The following is a 17,518-nucleotide window of genomic DNA, read 5'->3' as shown; positions in this document are numbered from 1 at the left end:
TTACAGGACAATATATGCCTAAGGATATAAATATGAAATGCAAACACACGTTACCTGAAAAGATTTTTTGCCACCTTGTACGGGACTTTATATAAACAGGTCAAGCTTTAATAATTCATGTATGGGGAACTGCCAGTGTCTTAAACAGACACCAGACTTAGGGGAGAACTACACAAGTGCTTTTACCTGCGACGCATGTTGCGTCTTCATCCGACAGTCGTGTCGTGTCGGATGCACGCAGCGACAACGTCCGACTATTAAGGAATTGGACGCATACCATTTGGAAAAGCTGTGCTAACCACCATCCCCCTCTTCTATTTGAACGTCCAACATTCCTATTACTTACATTAGATTCGGCGTATCTGACGTGACACCTGCGATTCATCTAAGCGTGTCAGAACGGATGCTATCGCTGGTAAAAGCGCTAGTGTAGTTCTACCCTTAAAGTTTGAGCTTAATTCCCCAGTTTTTGCCTGCTGAAAACAATTCACTAATGCTAGTTGGTAGTTTGGCATTCTTAATTAAACACAACTGGCATGCAGGTGGGTGTGCAGAGCTGGGCATATTCCATGATGTTATCAGCAGGACAGTGAGCTTTTAACCTTCAAAAATACAACAATAACATTTTAATATCCGAATACAATATAGATTTGATAGATTTAGTTGGAACGGGGTTAAGTCTAAGGGAATACAGTTACCTTAGAGAGAGCCCTCTCATGGTAATTGCAGCTTAGTACTACATATCTGACCGTACAGCATCCAACAACATTTTGTCACATGTAACTTTGTAAAAAGTTTTTGATTATATAATGAATACAACTTGATACAAAACTGAAAAAATGTCCTACATCGAAGGTGTGAAAGCACGCAGACCAGCATCTAGAAAAACATCAGCAAGTGTTTCCAAATACTACTTACATCATCAACCAAAACTTCAAGCTCATATTCATGGATTCCTCCTCCTCCATAGACACAAAAACCAACCACAACCACTCCAGGTTTGTCCACAGAGAAGCAGATTGCATCTGGAGAACCATTTCCAGTATTCCAGCTCCTACCCTGACTTGTTTTTGTAAAGCGATTAGGGCTGGATTTGACCGAATGCAAAGAATTTAGCCCATCAACCTAATTGAAGATATAAAACCTTTATCAGACATACAGATACATATTTATATCTTCCTACTATACTTGCTTCCAACAAGATAAGTTGAAACCAAAAAAACACAATGCATTTCTTAAAGCAACCTCTAATTCTGTTTGATGAAACAATGTGCAGAGAGCTGCATTCTGGGTCTTTTTGCCCAATAAAGCTGCTATTTTATGGTATTGTAGAATGTAAATTTTTGTTTAACAGAGTTTTAGTGAAAGGCTAATGAAGGCTACTAAACTACAGCTGCCTGCCTAAATATTGGAAAAGACGCCCTCAATTTTGCACCCTATGTGCATTTTTATTTTATTGGATACACTTGGTTGAAACCGATACTATCTCAATCACAGCACCCTGATCAATTTCTTGCTGGAATTTTTTACTTACTTGATAAAGTAAGCCAACTTTGTATGTGAGATTTCTTGATTATTAGCCACATGGTTGTGATCAATGTCTACTAAAATGTCTAATATAAATACTGTTATTCAGTTAACTGTTGACATCCAGGAAAGTTTTCATGGTATCAAAAATCTTTAATTGCTGCCTTAAACCCCATGTGCTCTTTATGCTTGCTATTTCATTCAGAATACAAAATTAATAAGCAATACCTTATGAAGTAATGGTCACAGTCTACTATCTAGTTGTAGCAAGTACATTTAAATGCTTAACAAAGATGAATTTTACTGTGAATACCTCAGATCCAAGAGCAGAAGCTGTAAGCTCACTGACAATGCTAGCAAGAAGACCACATGTGTTGGACACCAGATGTGAAGAAAAGAGTTCGTTTTCCCGCCTCAAGCTGTTCCTTACAGGCAGTACAACAATGACCAACATCTTCTCCAGAACCTCACGAAAACTGGTAAGCCCAGAGACATTTTCTTCACTCTGTTTAAAAGAAAGTAATGATATTGTCCATTTACTAATAATCTATCTGCTCTGCTGGGACCACTTTCCAACCCCCTTAGCTTCACAATGTAAAGCAGCCCATTCTTCACCTTGTTCCATTTGAAAATGATGGTTTCTGTGACTGAAGTCCCTCTGCTCTCCATAGCGGATGGTACATGGAATCTCTGGAAAGCAGAGGGACTTCCTAGTAACAGAATCCACCACTTCTGAATGGAAGCAGAGAGAGGGGCTGCATTACATTGTGAACCATGCTAAAAAATTGCATGGTTAAATTCAACTGTACAAGTTACAATTTTATATTTCGGATGTCTTTACATTACTCCTTTGCTTTAGATCTGTCATTGCACATTTCAACAAAGACACATTGTATCTAAGTGAAGCTCCAATTAAAGATGCTTTTAAAAAGGTAATAAGAATTCTAGAGTATTTTTGAATGAGAGGCCACAATTTAAAAAGGAGAAATATGCATTTTGCACAGTTTTTGGTTTAAAAAATGATTGAAAATAAAGTAGTACATACCTGACTGAGTTTCTCCATAGTGGACACAAGCAGAGGAAACCGGTGAGCCAAGGCAGTGTCATTTTCTGTACTGACTTGTTTAACCATAGAACGTAGAAGTACCTCGCCATCATAAGCAATTGGGAAGATGGAGGTGAGCTTCACCGAAGTATGGCAGAGAGCAGACATAACTGCCGCCAACAGGCGACTGCTTGATGGTTTGAAATTTGCTTCCTGAATGTCCTTAAATTAAATAATATCAAGAGTTACAAATGGGTTCAGTGGGACACCGTAGGAATGTTTGCTCATTATTTGTGGACTCAACCCTGGCTTTGTTTAAATTAATCTGCTGTTCTACTATGCCTACCACAGACGAGAGTCTGAAAAGACTTGTATGGATATCACTGTTGCTTTTAAGAAGGAAATATACAATGTTGCGATTTAGGTATTATTAACATGTATTTATATAGCGCCAACATATTTTGCAGCACTGTAAGGTACAGCATTGCTACACTTTTTATTGGTAACATTTATTCTATGTTAAGTAAACTGCTCACTTATTTTTGCTGTTCAGTGCAATTTTATGGGTGAATTTGATATGGTTTCACGATACTTCTGTTGGTGGGGGTGGGGGTGTGTGTGTGTGTCCAGTTCCAAGTGCTTACACTCAAAGCCAGTCTTTTTCCATTCTCCGGGTGCTAGGGTAAATGTGTATACATATTGTTCTTCAACAAACCCACACTCCGATTTCTTGAATATAAATCAAATTTTATTCATATTTGTGTACCCACAAGATTGTAATGAGACAAAGAGGGGGTCTCCATAGACTAAAATATTTACTCACCACATTTCGGAAGTGGCCCAGGTGCACCGCCCTGAACCCTCAGCATGGGGAGTGGACAACCGTAAAAGAATCTGGAGCAGGCACTCAAATAAAGGCAATCTTCCATCAAATAGTAGAAAAGATTTATTGTGTCCTTTGACACAATAAATCTTCTCTACTTTTCTACTATATAATGGAACATTGCCTTTATTTGAGTGCCTGCTCCAGACTCTTTTGTGTACCCACAAGTATGAATAAAATTTGATTTATATTCAAGAAATCGGAGTGCGGGTTTGTTGAAGAACAATATATATATATTTGAGAAAGGCTGTGTATACAGCCGTAACGTCAGTTTGTGCCATCAACTAAATTTTTTTCTACAGTATAAGACTTGTGAGTGCGACAACATCTCTACACATCGTGTTGATTGATACCAGTGGATTGCACCCAGGCATCAGTGAGTACTTTTCGTGAGTGCCGGCATCTTTTTACATTTACATATATAAATAAATATATTTAAAATTTAAGATAACTGAATTAATCTACACACAAACATAAAGGAATGAAAGAGAATAAAGAGAAACAGAGGAAAAAAAAAAAACGATTTAAGTATCACTAAGTGAGTATAGTAGAATGGGCTAAGAACCTGTGCAAAAAAGAAAAGTAATGAAAAGAGAACAGAAGGGAAGGAGAAGGGAGCTATGGGGTACAATGTAAAAATGGAGAGAAAGAAAACACAAGATAGACAAAGAAAGGGAAAAAAACTGGTATAAGGGGAAAAGAATGCTAGGGAAGACAAGAGAATAAAAACAGTTGTGGCCTGAAAATGGTCTGAGGTTGTATGGATAACATGTTTCCTGTATAAGTGAGCCCAGCTAAGTTGCATAACATGGCACTCAGTATTTAAAGGAGAACTAAACCCTAAAAACAACATGTGGAAGAAATATTATATTTTATATACTAAACTTAATGCACCCGCCTAAAGTTTCAGATTCTAACAGTAATGATTGAGGCCTTCAAAGCTGTACACAGGGAGTAACCATCTTGAATTTTTGTTAAGAGCATCAGACACACCCACATGTTTAGTGTGGTCTGGGCAGCTCTTGAGAAGCTAAGTTTAGGGGTAGTTGCAAATCATCAAGCATAAATGAAGCTACTATGACATAGAAGCTGATGCTACAGGTCTGATTAATTCAGTATAATGCTAATTTAGCAACAACTGACAACGTAAAGTATCAGGAGGCATTGACTTAAAGGGGTTGTTCATCTTCAATGTACAATCTTATGAAACCACTAACAATGCTCTCAATGTGTTAGAAAAACCATTTTCCATAACAAAAAGTAAAAATGCCATTGTAAAAGCTAATTTCTATACCTATTAACTCAGTCCTTCTCCTGTCTCTCTGACCAGTTTTCTGAAGTGATGGGAGTGGCCTATTTTGAACCTGACACACCAAGAACTTCCTATATGATGACATCATCATGCCCAGGCTTTGCCCTTACTTGTTTCCTATTGGATGTTGATACTGCCCTCCTCCTAGTAATTTATTGGGTGATTCTGAACTGTAACCAGTCACATAATTTGAATGGTCATTGGTTGATAAATCAATTGTAATGGCAGAGGTTAACAGACGCAGCATATAAACAAAGCTGCCTTGCAACAAACAATCACACAGCCATGCAGACAAATACTGCAGAAAAGGAAGGAGCAACATTGTTCTCCCAATTCTGGCACTCTCCTTCTGCCTAGACTAAAACTGAATGGAGTGCCAAAGGGGGGCAACCTTTTCTGGGAATAAATACTGGCTTTTCTATATTTTTATCTTTTAATACCTTTGGCATTAAGCATAATTGTACAAAATTGCAACAAAACCAGCACTGACTTGCTTAGAAATGTATGTAACTTACACATCTAGCAGGGACAGTAGGGCTGCCACCTCACCCTTTTAAAACCAAACACATATGAAATCCACAGCCTGCATGGCTAATTATCAACTCATTTAGATGCTGCAGACTGAACTGATTTCTGTGCAGCCATGTATCATGCATCTAAATGAATTGCTAATTGCAGAGCAGTGTTGAGGGCAGGTGGGTTTTTTGAACATCGGTGTGCTCTCTCGGGGGGGGGGGGCAGTAATTTACCTAGGAAAACAATACCTTTTTTAAGTGTTTAAGTGTTCCACTTCTGGAACAAGATTTAGACCTCTAAATACCAAAAAATGAAAAAGTTATATTTTTCATGATGTAGGGATCTATACCAGAAAAATATTTTACTTTATGCACAAACATTCAACTCATTTGGAAAGCCTCAAGCTCATACAAATAGTCCCGGAAGTCACGTCAGCTGCTGAATAATGATTTTTTATGAGGTAAATACACAAAATAATACATGGACCCCCCCCCCCAATAATATATTTCTGGAAAGTACAAGTGTCATCTCCCATAGTATCCATTATAATCCAATAATTCAAATTTTTTTTTTCTCTGTAATAATAAAACAGTAGCTTGTACTTGATCCCAACTAAGATATAATTATTCCTTATTGGAAGCAAAACCAGCCTATTGGGATTATTTACGTGATTTTCTAGTAGACAAGGTATGAAGATCCAAATTATGTAAAGATCCATTATCCGTAAAACTCTAGGTCCCAAGTACCTCGATCCCACCCATCTGCACAGTTTAAGTCTCTGCAGCACACAGCCCACACTCCCCCTCCCTCTCACAAACTGTTCAGTACCTGAATGCTGCTCAAATTCCCCAGCACAGGAAGCAGTGGCAGATTGACAGCAGACATAGCCAATAGGAGTTAAGTTAGCTGCCAGTACAATGTGTGATGTCATAAGGAAGAAGAAGTGAACACTGTAATGTTTTTGGGGGTCAGTGACCCCCTCCCAGCACAGGGTCGGTGTGGAACTGAAGGATTAGTACAGGGACACTTCTGAGGTGAATATCTCTTGAACTGTACTTTTTCTATGGAAATGTTTGTTATATTCATGTGAACTGTTAGATTTGTCAATTTGTTACAAAGGTGAACAACCCCTTTAAGGTACCTAAAAAAAGAAATCCAGTTTATATTCTGACAATATAGGATAATTGTTGCTCCCATCTATACCTTTCCTGCTAGAACTCCTTGATTCCTCCTTAACAATTTTTTTTGTATATTTACCAACACTTTGTATATTTAAATTAACTGCAGGAAAATCCAAGAATGTATGTGTTGTAGGTAGGGAATTACCTGATCCAAACAATTTAACAAGTCACAGAGACATGCCCACTGAAGGGCAGGAGTTGGGTAAAAAGAATGAAAGCAGGCAGTAAACGTATTATGACACTCCTGGAGAACAGCTTCTAGCAGGCTTATAGGTTGGCTGAGAAATCCTTGAGGGTCATTGTCCAGCTTGGTCGTGCAATTATCCACACCTTCAGAAAGAATTTTTCTTAACAGTGTCCTGGTTTTACCAATGCATTCAGCCAATTTGCTAGTTTCTTCTACAACTGCTTTTGTCGTAGCTAAAATCAAAAAAATAATAAAGGTTAACTGCTAGTTGAATTGTTAAAAGATGATGATGAGGGGTTTGCCGTTTGTAAAAAAGGAAGCAAATTGATACTGAATCATTCCTTTGAAAATCCATCAAACGTGTCAATTAATAGACATTCGTTCTTTAGTAATCTCCCACCCAAGCCATTCACAGCCCAGCAGGACTACTTCCGATAATGATACTGTGAGAGATATGCAAACTCTTCCTGATTCATTTGGTTAATGATTCTTCCATAGGCGGTAATACAAACAGAAACAGTACTCCAGCCTACTGAAGGACTGTGGCACTCCCCCAACAAACTAGGCACTTCGCTTCCAAAATAATAAATAAATAAATGACAGTACCCGTTACTGAAATACCAACTTATCAAAACTTCAGAATACCTGATACTGGGTAGATTTCACAGATATAGACTTTCAACAACCTCAAGCAGCAGGTCCCCACAAAGCGTAACCGTTCCAAATCCAGCAATGTTGCAGTGTATTGGAAACCTTTAAGGCTTCGAAGTTCTTCCACTCCAAGAACTAATGTGGTCCAGCTCCAGTGTAGAATGCTTAACAGGGATTCAAAACAGTCCTGAAGATGAAAAGCAGATATTCATGTTAAGGTGAAGTTATTGTAGCACAAAACACGCTGATCTCCCAGTGTTGATATATATTATCAATAAACACGATGTGCAGGAAATACCTAGTTGACAACATATAAACTTACATCCTCCCTTTTTCTGCAGTGTGGATGCACCAATACCATGAAGGCAGTTATTACTACATTTGTTTCTATAGCTTTATTACATCATCCAGTGCTCAGGACACATGAACACAATCAAAACACACCCATGTGAAAAAAGAGGTTGTCCACCTTCCAAACACTTTTTTAGATCAGTTATTTTCAGTTTGTTGATCAGAAATAAAGACTTTTCAGTTGCTTTCCATTTTTTATTCTTCACCATTTTACCAAAATTGAAGTTCAAGTTGGAAGGTGAACTATCTTTTTATGGAATTCAAGCAACTGCATGATATCAGTTATATTTCTATTGCAGAGTGGTGCAACAGTCCTGAAATTAATGCTGGCCGGCTGTTAACCCTTCTTGCAGACAGAATCTAAAGGGAAGTCCACCCCAACATTATTTCTGTCAGCATACTGAAGCATTTTCGCCAATATAGTTGAACATTTTTATTGGTTTTAAAATAATTTGTAAATGTAATTAAAAAGCATTTTTTGTCCCTTACTGCACTGCAAGTTCTAACTCTTGAAACAATCTGAAGACTGAGAATAGACGAGGGCTAAATAAAGCAAGGTTCCAACAGATCAGATTTAGCACCACAGTACAGAATGATTTTTCTTTGTCACTGTGTCTGTTCTGCTAGTATGCTTTACATTGGATGTATTATACACATAAACCTACATTATCAATATTTTTTTAAATGGTTTGACAACTACAGATAAGGGCTTGAACCTCTAAATTACTTTGCCAGTCTAAGAGGAGCCTTCTTTTAATTTCGGCAGCTAGTTTGCACCATCAGCCTCCCTCATAGATGATTAGGTTAATCCAAACAGAAGTAAAGTAGGAATTCTATAAGTAAATGCAAGCAAATAGCCCAGTACAGAATCACAAAATTACATGTAAAAAAATAAATAAATAAACTCCTTATACAGTATATATAAATTTTGATACGTACCACTGACACCGTCCGTGCAAAAGATCTTTTCAGAATATGCACTGGTTCACTGGTTTGTGGTTTTCCTTTCGTTGCACTACCATCACTTGTGGGAAGTCTAACAGAAGTAAATCAAATCGGTAAATAACCCATGCACAAAGGCCAGTTTATATTTGCCGATATCCTGTGCCACATTAATGAACGTAGCTCCTACTAAAGAGTGCCTTACCTGTATAGCAACTGTGGTATCTGACCTGCATTGACATCTGTACCATTATTTGATTTCTTAGAACTTTTAAACTGGAAAACAACACTGTCAGGAAAAGAGTAAGAGACAAACTGCATTAGTTTGCAGTGAAAAAAAAAGTCTGAAAAGGTAAAAATGTAGACATAAATGGAAACAATATAGGTATATATAAAATCTTGTTAAGGATCAGGTTATGGCACAATGCCTACACTAAACAATTTCAAAAGACTTATGATGATCTAATCCGTTACTTGGAATCCATGAATTTCATAAAAGGCAGATGTTATAACAGATACAATAGTTGCTAATATTCCACAGGTGCTGCTAAGAAATTTATCTAATTTAACTAATGTAGCACATTGCAAAAGTTTAGAATCTGTGCCTGCATCACTGAGCTGCCAGAATGAGACACCAGAGACATTAACATTAAACTTTAAAACTCCTTTTTTGAAGAATGGTCAAAAATAAAACAAAGAAAGCAATTGAAACAAGTCTTTATTTCTGCTGAACAACTGAACTGAAAAAATGTAAAAGCGAAGAAAAACAGAACTGAATACAAGGAAATGCCAAATCTGTTAACTGTTAGAGATTATATTTATGCTCAGGAATGCAATAGTCATATACAGTTGTGGTTTATGTGGGATATATACGCAAATATGGTCATAAATCAGCAATAACACAGCTCAGTCATAATTACCCATCATCAGTTGTTATTGAGGCTTGCCCATGGGAACCACAGTCACTGCTTGGACCAGACACTCGAGCCCATGCAACATACCACCAACCAGCTTGCAATAGGACAGGCTCATCGAACATCATTGCATATTTTTCTCTAAAAAATTACAGCACATAAAATGTTAAAACTCAGGAAACACAATTATGCTATTAGCTACTATGTGCAAAAAAGTTACACTGTATATAAAATGGCAAGTTTTTTTTAATTTTTAATGCTTATTCTTGAATGAATGCAGCACCAACTTTTTTGGCCATTAGCAGCCAGAATCACTACAAAACTCAGTGATTGCCAACAGAGAGTATACATAGTTGAAGCCAGATCCACATCAGCTTCAGGTACAAACTCTCATATTAGAAGATAAAAATAACCTAAAGCAGCATGAGATGGTGTTAGCCAACCCCACTGCACAACTGTGCTTTACAGAGCAAGGATCATGAGTGGTGTGAGGCAGGAGGGAGGCAGGCATTTATTGCTTGAGATTTTGTTTTTCTTTAAGGCACTAAAGAAGCTGTCCTTCAGCGTGTAGAAAGAGAAAACATAACAAAAAAATTCCTTCCATTGCAATTATCTGAAATTACTCTACTTCCCATGTTGAGGTTGCCATATTTTTTCAGGAGTGGAAAGACCTTGCATATAAGAATGTGCGCCAAAAAGCAAAAGCAAATTAAAAAAAAACCCACAGTAATTTAGGATTCAAATTAACATTATTATTTGACTTGAAACTTACGTATAAGAAAGTTTAAATATATGTTATTCACCTGGCAGCACAATCATATGCAAGGACATCTGTTTCAGCAAGGAGGTCTCCATCTATTTCATGATCTCCTCCATCAGGCCCCAACTCAAATAACTATTTGAAAAAAATATATTTTAAAATCAAAACAATTGATTTCACTACTGCCGGGTTATTTACATTTTAAACAAAAGTGCTATATTTAATCAGCAAATGTCACAATCAGTTAAATAGCAAGTAATGATCCATCCTTTACATGAGGGGTCCCCCAAGTTTTTTTTTCTTTTTTCTCTCAACGGTGAGCCAAATTCAATTACAAAAAGAGTTGGGAAGCAACACAAGCATGAAAAAAAAAAAAAAAAGTTCCTGGAGGTGTGAAATAAGGTCTGTGATCAACGTTACCTCTGTACAAGCTGTGCACTTGTACACAACTTTTTTTTATTATTTTGCACATATAGAAAGATTTAGGGAGCACTGCCTGTGATTGGCTATTTGGTAGCCGCTATGAGGACGTGCAGTCTAAAAGAGGCTCTGTTTGGCAGTACATCCGGTTTTATGCAACCTAAACTTGCCTCCAAGGCAGAAAATCAAAAATAAGCAACTGCTATGAGCTCACTGGGAGCAACAGCTAAGGGGCTGGTGAGCAACATGTTGGGCATCACTGCTTTGGATTATTCTACTGGTTTTAAAAGTTCTCCATCCACCAAAATAAAGCTGTGAAATCCAGATTAACAGAGGTATTTTTCCACATATGTATTTTAAAGGATAATTGCAATCATAATGAAATGATCTATTAGCAAGATACTATCAGCATACCATTATAGACAACTTGAGTCTCAATGACCCAAAAAGGAGCTGTATCGTGACAAAAACAATCAATACCTTTATCTTTGCTGTGTATTCTCCTCGGCCACCAAACAGTCCAAGCCCTCCAAGTAATATGTCTGTATCAGCACAAAAACGAATAGCTTCGACAGAGTGGGCAGAGTAGCCCCAGCCTCCACCATGGCCTAAAATGGAAACGATTACGAAAGATGTATATGAAGCAATAAAAAGACAATGTTGCTTTAAGCTGTGCCATTTATTAATTAAACTAAATCCTTACTTTCAAATCTATTTACAACACTATAATCTTCTTTGGAATACACCTTCATCACAGACTGAGTCTCCTCTTCAATGCTCGAAACTCCCATTTTTAAGTCCTGCATTGCAGCCAATGTGTCAAGACAACCTTAAACAAAAAAACAAACAGAATGATGAATATAAACAATGTAAATCACATATATTTGTTTCAGTAAAATAGTTTTAAACATATAGCATGTGGTGGGCTTAGAACTATGTTAAGAAGTATTTGCAGATGTTTAACAGTTAGCCATCACTCGACTATTGGAAAAAACACAAAGTAGTACATTTAAAATAATGGTCTTGGGCTATGCAGCTGTAATGACTCCTATTAATATTAGTGATAAATGCAATGCTTTAGGAGCTTAACACTGCTTTGATAGGGTAATAAGTTACAATAACACTATGACAAAACTGCCAAAATAACAGACCACAAATAATAATCATGCTGTATTTCAAAAACACATGTCTAATGGATGTATATTATCAGAGTGGATGTGCATATTTGATTTTGTAGACTGTGGCATACCACCACTTATTTTACCTAGAATATGCAAAGCTGCATGGGATCGAGTTGTTACGGCTTTCTGTCCTGTAGGCAGTGCAAGTTCCGGGCAAAGAATGCTGCACTGAAGCTGCATGTCTGGAGCTGAAGGGAGCCTGGAATCAGCTATCACCGCATTGTAACACCACAGTTCTTTAGTGCTGCCCTGAAATCTAAAACAAAGGGAATCAACTGCAACCACAGTATTGCAATGAACAAAAGGGAAAATACTGTATTAACACACAAACTAACCATAATATTTGCAAAACAAGCACACATACACTGGCTTTAACAATTGAACCATTCATTCAGTGTTTAAATACTAGAGATAAAAAAAGCAGGATTATCAAGATCAATAGGACTAGGAGATTTGCTTAAATAGACTTCCATGATTAGAGGTAAAAACACGATTAGAGAGAGATTAACTGTGGCCATAAACTAGCCAACAGTTAGGGTATGCTGTTAGCCTGCATATTTTTGCAGGCTGAGAGTAGCAGATCTACTCAGTGCCCCTGCTCCATTGATTTGAATACGGTGCGGTCACACACAGTGGAGCTGAAGCAGAGGTCAGTATTTGGGTTGACCTCAGCCTGCGCGTGGCCGGACACAGGCTGATCGAATTCAAATCAATGGAGCAGGGGCACTGAGTAGATCTGCTTCTCTCAGCCTGCAAAATTACACAGGCTGACAATAATCACAGACAACAGCCTGTGTGCCCATAGCCTTAGAGGTACTTGACTGGTGGGAAAAGAGCTTTCAATGAGCCACAAATAAAAAGTTTGTGTACATAAGGAAACTAGATGTGTACCTTCGATGTTGTTCCAAGTCAGACAAAGACTTGACTAATCAGATAACCACAACTTGATTCTTTTTTCAACATTTCAACACACTAGGACTAGGTTGGGTTTGGGAAGACTGCAATTGGAGATGTTGAATGTGGAATGAGAAAAAAAAAGACCAAGTGCTAGGAAAATTAGGGGCAAATTTCAATAAAGAGGCATGTTCAAATGTTCGTTTACAAACAAACAATACTTGCAGGGTTTACAATTGAAAAATGCTAGGGTTCCAGCTGAATGTGATTTACTTTGTAGCATACACTTCTGCAGCCAGGCACAGTGGAATCCTGTTATATGAGTGCACTAATTTCTAGCTGTTGTGGGAAATATATTAAAAGGTATCTATTAATAGAAAATTCACCTCCAAATTACATCGTGAACTGGATCCAAACAAACACCAAAACCTTGCAAATCCTCTTGCTCAGAGTCATTAAAGGTTGCGCAGCTTCCATCAACCTTGTTGATGAGAAGACATTTAAATGGAGGTGGTTCCGTCATATATGCTGGGACCAAACCTGCGAAGGAAAGAAATGAATTATCTCTCATCATATCAACTTAACATGTCTACACTGTGCTATGTCTTCCAAGTCATAAACTTAATGATTAACTAATTTAAGTGTATAGGTCCAAAACATAAATCAAGCACAGAAAAATTGCACAGTAAGTGGCTTACTGGGTATCACAAGTTACATCTTGAAATTGAACTTGCCCTAACATCATGTGGCTGCTAGTTTCTAAACAGCTGTAAAAATGCTTTGGTCAGAGAATTCAGTATTGTGCAACCTGTTGAAATCTGAATAGGCAAGTTTGGATTCAATATTCAGCCACGTCTTTTGGCAAAATTGTACATAAGATGTGTGATGTGTTTTTAATAAACATCTCTCAGCTTGTAGGGCTGCCTGGCAAGAAGTGGTCCTCAGAGAGTTGTTTGCCCTACAGTCAACCCAAAAGACAGTACTAACGGGGGAATGTAATAAAAATTGCTAACGGAAAAACTATTCGCAATGTGAAAAGTTATGCCTTTGCGCGAACAAATTTTGCTTTGTGCGAATTTAATATAGCTTTTGCGAGCCCGGAAACTGTTTAGCGACCACTTCCGACAATGAAAGACCGTTTGCGAATTTTATAGTTTGCGCCAATGCGCAGTCAATGTAATAAAATTTCTTACTGAAAAAGTCGTTATGTTTGCTCCAAAAGATTACGACACCTTCAAGCACTTCTTAGGAGTGCGCAATTAAAATTCGCAATGCAATAACAGTTTAAGGAACAATATTACATTGCGATATGTGGATTTTTAGTCTTATTGGTGCGAATTTTTTTGATCTTTGTGACTTTTATTACATTCCCCTGTAAGAATCTAATCATTTTAAACATATGTAAAAAAAAAAAAAAAAACGACACATCAGTCCCTACCCCCAATAGAGTAAAATTTCCCTATCACATTAAGACAGCAACACAAGCAACAGGGTTTAATATCTGTATGTATTTGAAGTGTAGTAAAAATAAACATGATCTAATGTACATAATATAAAATATGGGGGAGAGTGGCAGAATTTCACTCTCGTGAACTGTGGTGATCGTTAAAGGGATACTTTATACTATAGGGATACTTTCAAAATGAATTGGTTAATAGAGCTGCTCCAGCAGAATTTTGCACTGAAATCCATTTCTGAAAAGAGCAAACAGATTTTTTTGCCAGAAAGCATTTCTCTCCTAAAGTGCAGGCACAAGTCACATGACTGGGGGCAGCTGGGAAATTGACAAAATGTCTAGCCCCATGTCAGAATTCAAAATTGGAGGTGGAGGTGAAAACTAACCCTAAAAAGTTTTTTTAATATATTAATAGTAAAAAGATGCAGGTTGAGAGTGTTGCTCCATTAAACAATGGTACCAGTATGGTTGTAACAGATACAGATAAGGCAAATGTGTTAAATCAGTTCTTTTCTTCAGTGTACACAATAGAGGAGTCTGGGTTCACAGGCTCACTTAATAACTGCACGAATGGTTCAGCTCAATCTAGTCAGTGGCTGACTCAGGATATGATTCAAAAAGCTTTAATACAAATTAATGTAAACAAGGCTCCAGGGCCTGATGGCATACACCCCCGGGTTCTAAGAGAGCTTAGTTCAGTTTTAGACCAGCCCTTATTTCAGATTTTCTCAGATTCACTGTCATCTGGTATGGTGCCTATGGATTGGAGAAAAGCTGATGTTATTCCAATATTTAAAAAGGGATTACGATCTCAGCCTGGCAATTATAGGCCAGTAAGCTTGACATCTGTGGTGGGCAAATTATTTGAAGGCTTGTTAAGGGATCACATTCAAAATTTTGTCCTAATGAATGGCATTATGAGCAACAATTAGCATGGCTTTATGAAGGATAGGTCATGTCAGACGAATTTGATTGCATTTTATGATGTGGTAAGTAAGATTCTGGATAGTGGGGGGGCAGTAGATGTGATCTATTTGGATTTTGCCAAAGCGTTTGATACTGTGCCCCACAAACGACTGCTTTCTAAACTAAGGTCTGTTGGGCTTAATGAAGTCGTTTGCACATGGATAGGAAACTGGCTACAGGATCGGGTACAGAGGGTGGTTGTTAATGGGACATTCTCTACTTGGAGTAAGGTTCTTAGTGGGGTCCCCAGGGCTCAGTATTGGGTCCACTTTTATTTAACTTGTTCATTAATGACTTAGGGGAGGGTGTTGTAAGTAATGTATCAGTGTTTGCAGATGACACAAAATTATCCAGCCCAATTAATTCCATCCAGGATGTGGCATCCCTGCAACATGATCTTGACAAACTGGCAATCTGGGCAGCTAAGTGGCAAATGAGATTCAATGTTGATAAATGTAAAGTCATGCACCTGGGATGTAAAAATATCCAAGGCACTTATACCCTTAATGAGACTGCACTAGGCAAATCCATTATGGAAAAGGACCTTGGAGTCCTTGTAGATGATAAACTTGGCTGTAGCAAGCAATGCCAGTCAGCAGCATCAAGGGCAAATAAGGTCTTGAGCTGTATTAAAAGGGGCATAGAGTCACGGGAGGAGGGGGTCATTCTTCCACTGTATAGAGCACTTGTAAGGCCCCATCTAGAATATGCCGTACAGTTTTGGTCTCCATCACTCAAACAGGACATTATTGTATTAGAGAGGGTACAGAGAAGGGCAACTAAGCTGGTAAAAGGTATTGAAAATCTTAGCTATTAGGAAAGACTGGCCAAATTGGGGATGTTCACGCTGGAGAAGAGGCGCTTAAGGGGAGATATGATGACTATGTATAAATATATAAGGGGATCATATAACAATCTCTCTAATGCTTTATTTACCAGTAGGTCTTTCCAGCTGACACAAGGTCACCCATTCCGATTAGAAGAAAAGAGGTTCCGCCTAAATATTCGGAAGGGGTTTTTTACAGTGAGAGCTGTGAAGATGTGGAATTCTCTCCCTGAATCAGTTGTACAGGCTGATACATTAGATAGCTTTAAGAAGGGGTTGGATGGCTTTTTAGCAAGTAAGGGAATACAGGGTTATGGGAAATAGCTCATAGTCCAAGTTGATCCAGGGACTAGTCCGATTGCCATTTTGGAGTCAGGAAGGAATTTTTCCCCCTCTAAGGCAAATTGGAGAGGCTTCAGATGGGTTTTTTTGCCTTCCTCTGGATCAACTGGCAGATAGGTAGTTAATAAACAAAAAAAAAAAAGGTTGAACTCGATGGACATGTGTCTTTTTTCAACCTTACTTACTATGTTACTATGTTACTATGTTACTATGAATATAAAAACATCTGTTTGCTCTTTTGAGAAATGGATTTCAGTGCAGAATTCTGCTGGAGTAGCACTATTAACTGATGCGTTTTGAAACAAACATGTTTTCCGATGACAGGATCCCTTTAACTTCACTCTTTGATAAAAATGCCTCTATTACTGGTACCAACTTAATCTCAGTAGTTAAGTAAAATAATGAAATGTACACAAACACTATGCTGCAAGTACATTTTCCTGGGAAAAAAATTTAATTGTAATACACATAACTTGCCTATTATATGCCGGCTTGCAAATATTTCAGAAGTAGCAAGAACATGGGAGTTAATTAGTGCTTCATCTATCCTCAAAAAGGTCTGATCTCCACTTGCTCCAACCCAGGTTGCTTTTCGGCCATATTTAGAGCCTATGTTGGGCATGGGTGCTGGCTTAGCATTCCAGTAGGGGACATCCAAAATGGGTCTTCCGAGTTGCCCTTTCTGAAATACACATAAAAGAGACTTCAGCAAGACAATGGACTCATAACGTATAACGCATTTTAGCTCTCAAGGTAATGAAGGTTAACGTATATCTAAAAGTAAATTAAAGAGGCGAATGCATTATTATACTACTTATCTTCCCCCCTAACTTTTTCCTAATTTCTTAAGGGCTCTGGTGACACTTTCAACATTGAAGGGAGTCATTCTTTACCAATATTCTAGCCACTATAATTTTCCTGCAAAAAACAGGAGTGGCTTGGCTTAGCAGCCAAGAGTCATGCTATGACATCACAGAGCATGGGGAGCAGAAAGCAGAAAAAAATACAATTATGCTAGTATAGTTGCTGCAGGGACAAGTGCTTAATTTGGACCACTGCCTGTACAAAGTGATAACATAAAATTACATTTGTAGAACTAATAGTATAAAAAAAATTGTAAAAAGGGTTAGTATGTATTGTAAATCCCTAAAATAAACCCAAATG

At 37.8% G+C, this 17,518-nt stretch overlaps 1 protein-coding gene across 14 annotated transcripts in view; it reads right to left on the bottom strand.

Annotated features, from left to right (window-relative positions):
* mycbp2.L (MYC binding protein 2, E3 ubiquitin protein ligase L homeolog) overlaps positions 1 to 17,518 on the bottom strand; it is a 137,025-nt gene that overhangs the window by 73,724 nt on the left and 45,783 nt on the right. For all 14 annotated transcript variants that reach the window (XM_041582441.1, XM_041582438.1, XM_018247262.2 and 11 more), the window contains 14 exons: positions 16,832 to 17,036; positions 13,151 to 13,304; positions 11,954 to 12,126; positions 11,393 to 11,518; positions 11,170 to 11,297; positions 10,313 to 10,404; positions 9,516 to 9,650; positions 8,801 to 8,884; positions 8,593 to 8,689; positions 7,297 to 7,489; positions 6,610 to 6,884; positions 2,573 to 2,794; positions 1,841 to 2,032; positions 919 to 1,125 (listed from right to left, as the gene is read on the bottom strand). In XM_041582441.1, coding sequence (XP_041438375.1) covers positions 919 to 1,125; positions 1,841 to 2,032; positions 2,573 to 2,794; positions 6,610 to 6,884; positions 7,297 to 7,489; positions 8,593 to 8,689; positions 8,801 to 8,884; positions 9,516 to 9,650; positions 10,313 to 10,404; positions 11,170 to 11,297; positions 11,393 to 11,518; positions 11,954 to 12,126; positions 13,151 to 13,304; positions 16,832 to 17,036 — 2,283 coding nt within the window. The remainder of the gene's footprint in view (positions 1 to 918; positions 1,126 to 1,840; positions 2,033 to 2,572; positions 2,795 to 6,609; positions 6,885 to 7,296; positions 7,490 to 8,592; positions 8,690 to 8,800; positions 8,885 to 9,515; positions 9,651 to 10,312; positions 10,405 to 11,169; positions 11,298 to 11,392; positions 11,519 to 11,953; positions 12,127 to 13,150; positions 13,305 to 16,831; positions 17,037 to 17,518) is intronic.

This window comes from Xenopus laevis, chromosome 2L (genome assembly GCF_017654675.1).
Source record: "Xenopus laevis strain J_2021 chromosome 2L, Xenopus_laevis_v10.1, whole genome shotgun sequence".
Classification (NCBI taxonomy): domain Eukaryota; kingdom Metazoa; phylum Chordata; class Amphibia; order Anura; family Pipidae; genus Xenopus; species Xenopus laevis.
Note: the sequence above shows the minus strand (reverse complement) of the source record. Positions and strands in the feature narration are given on the sequence as shown.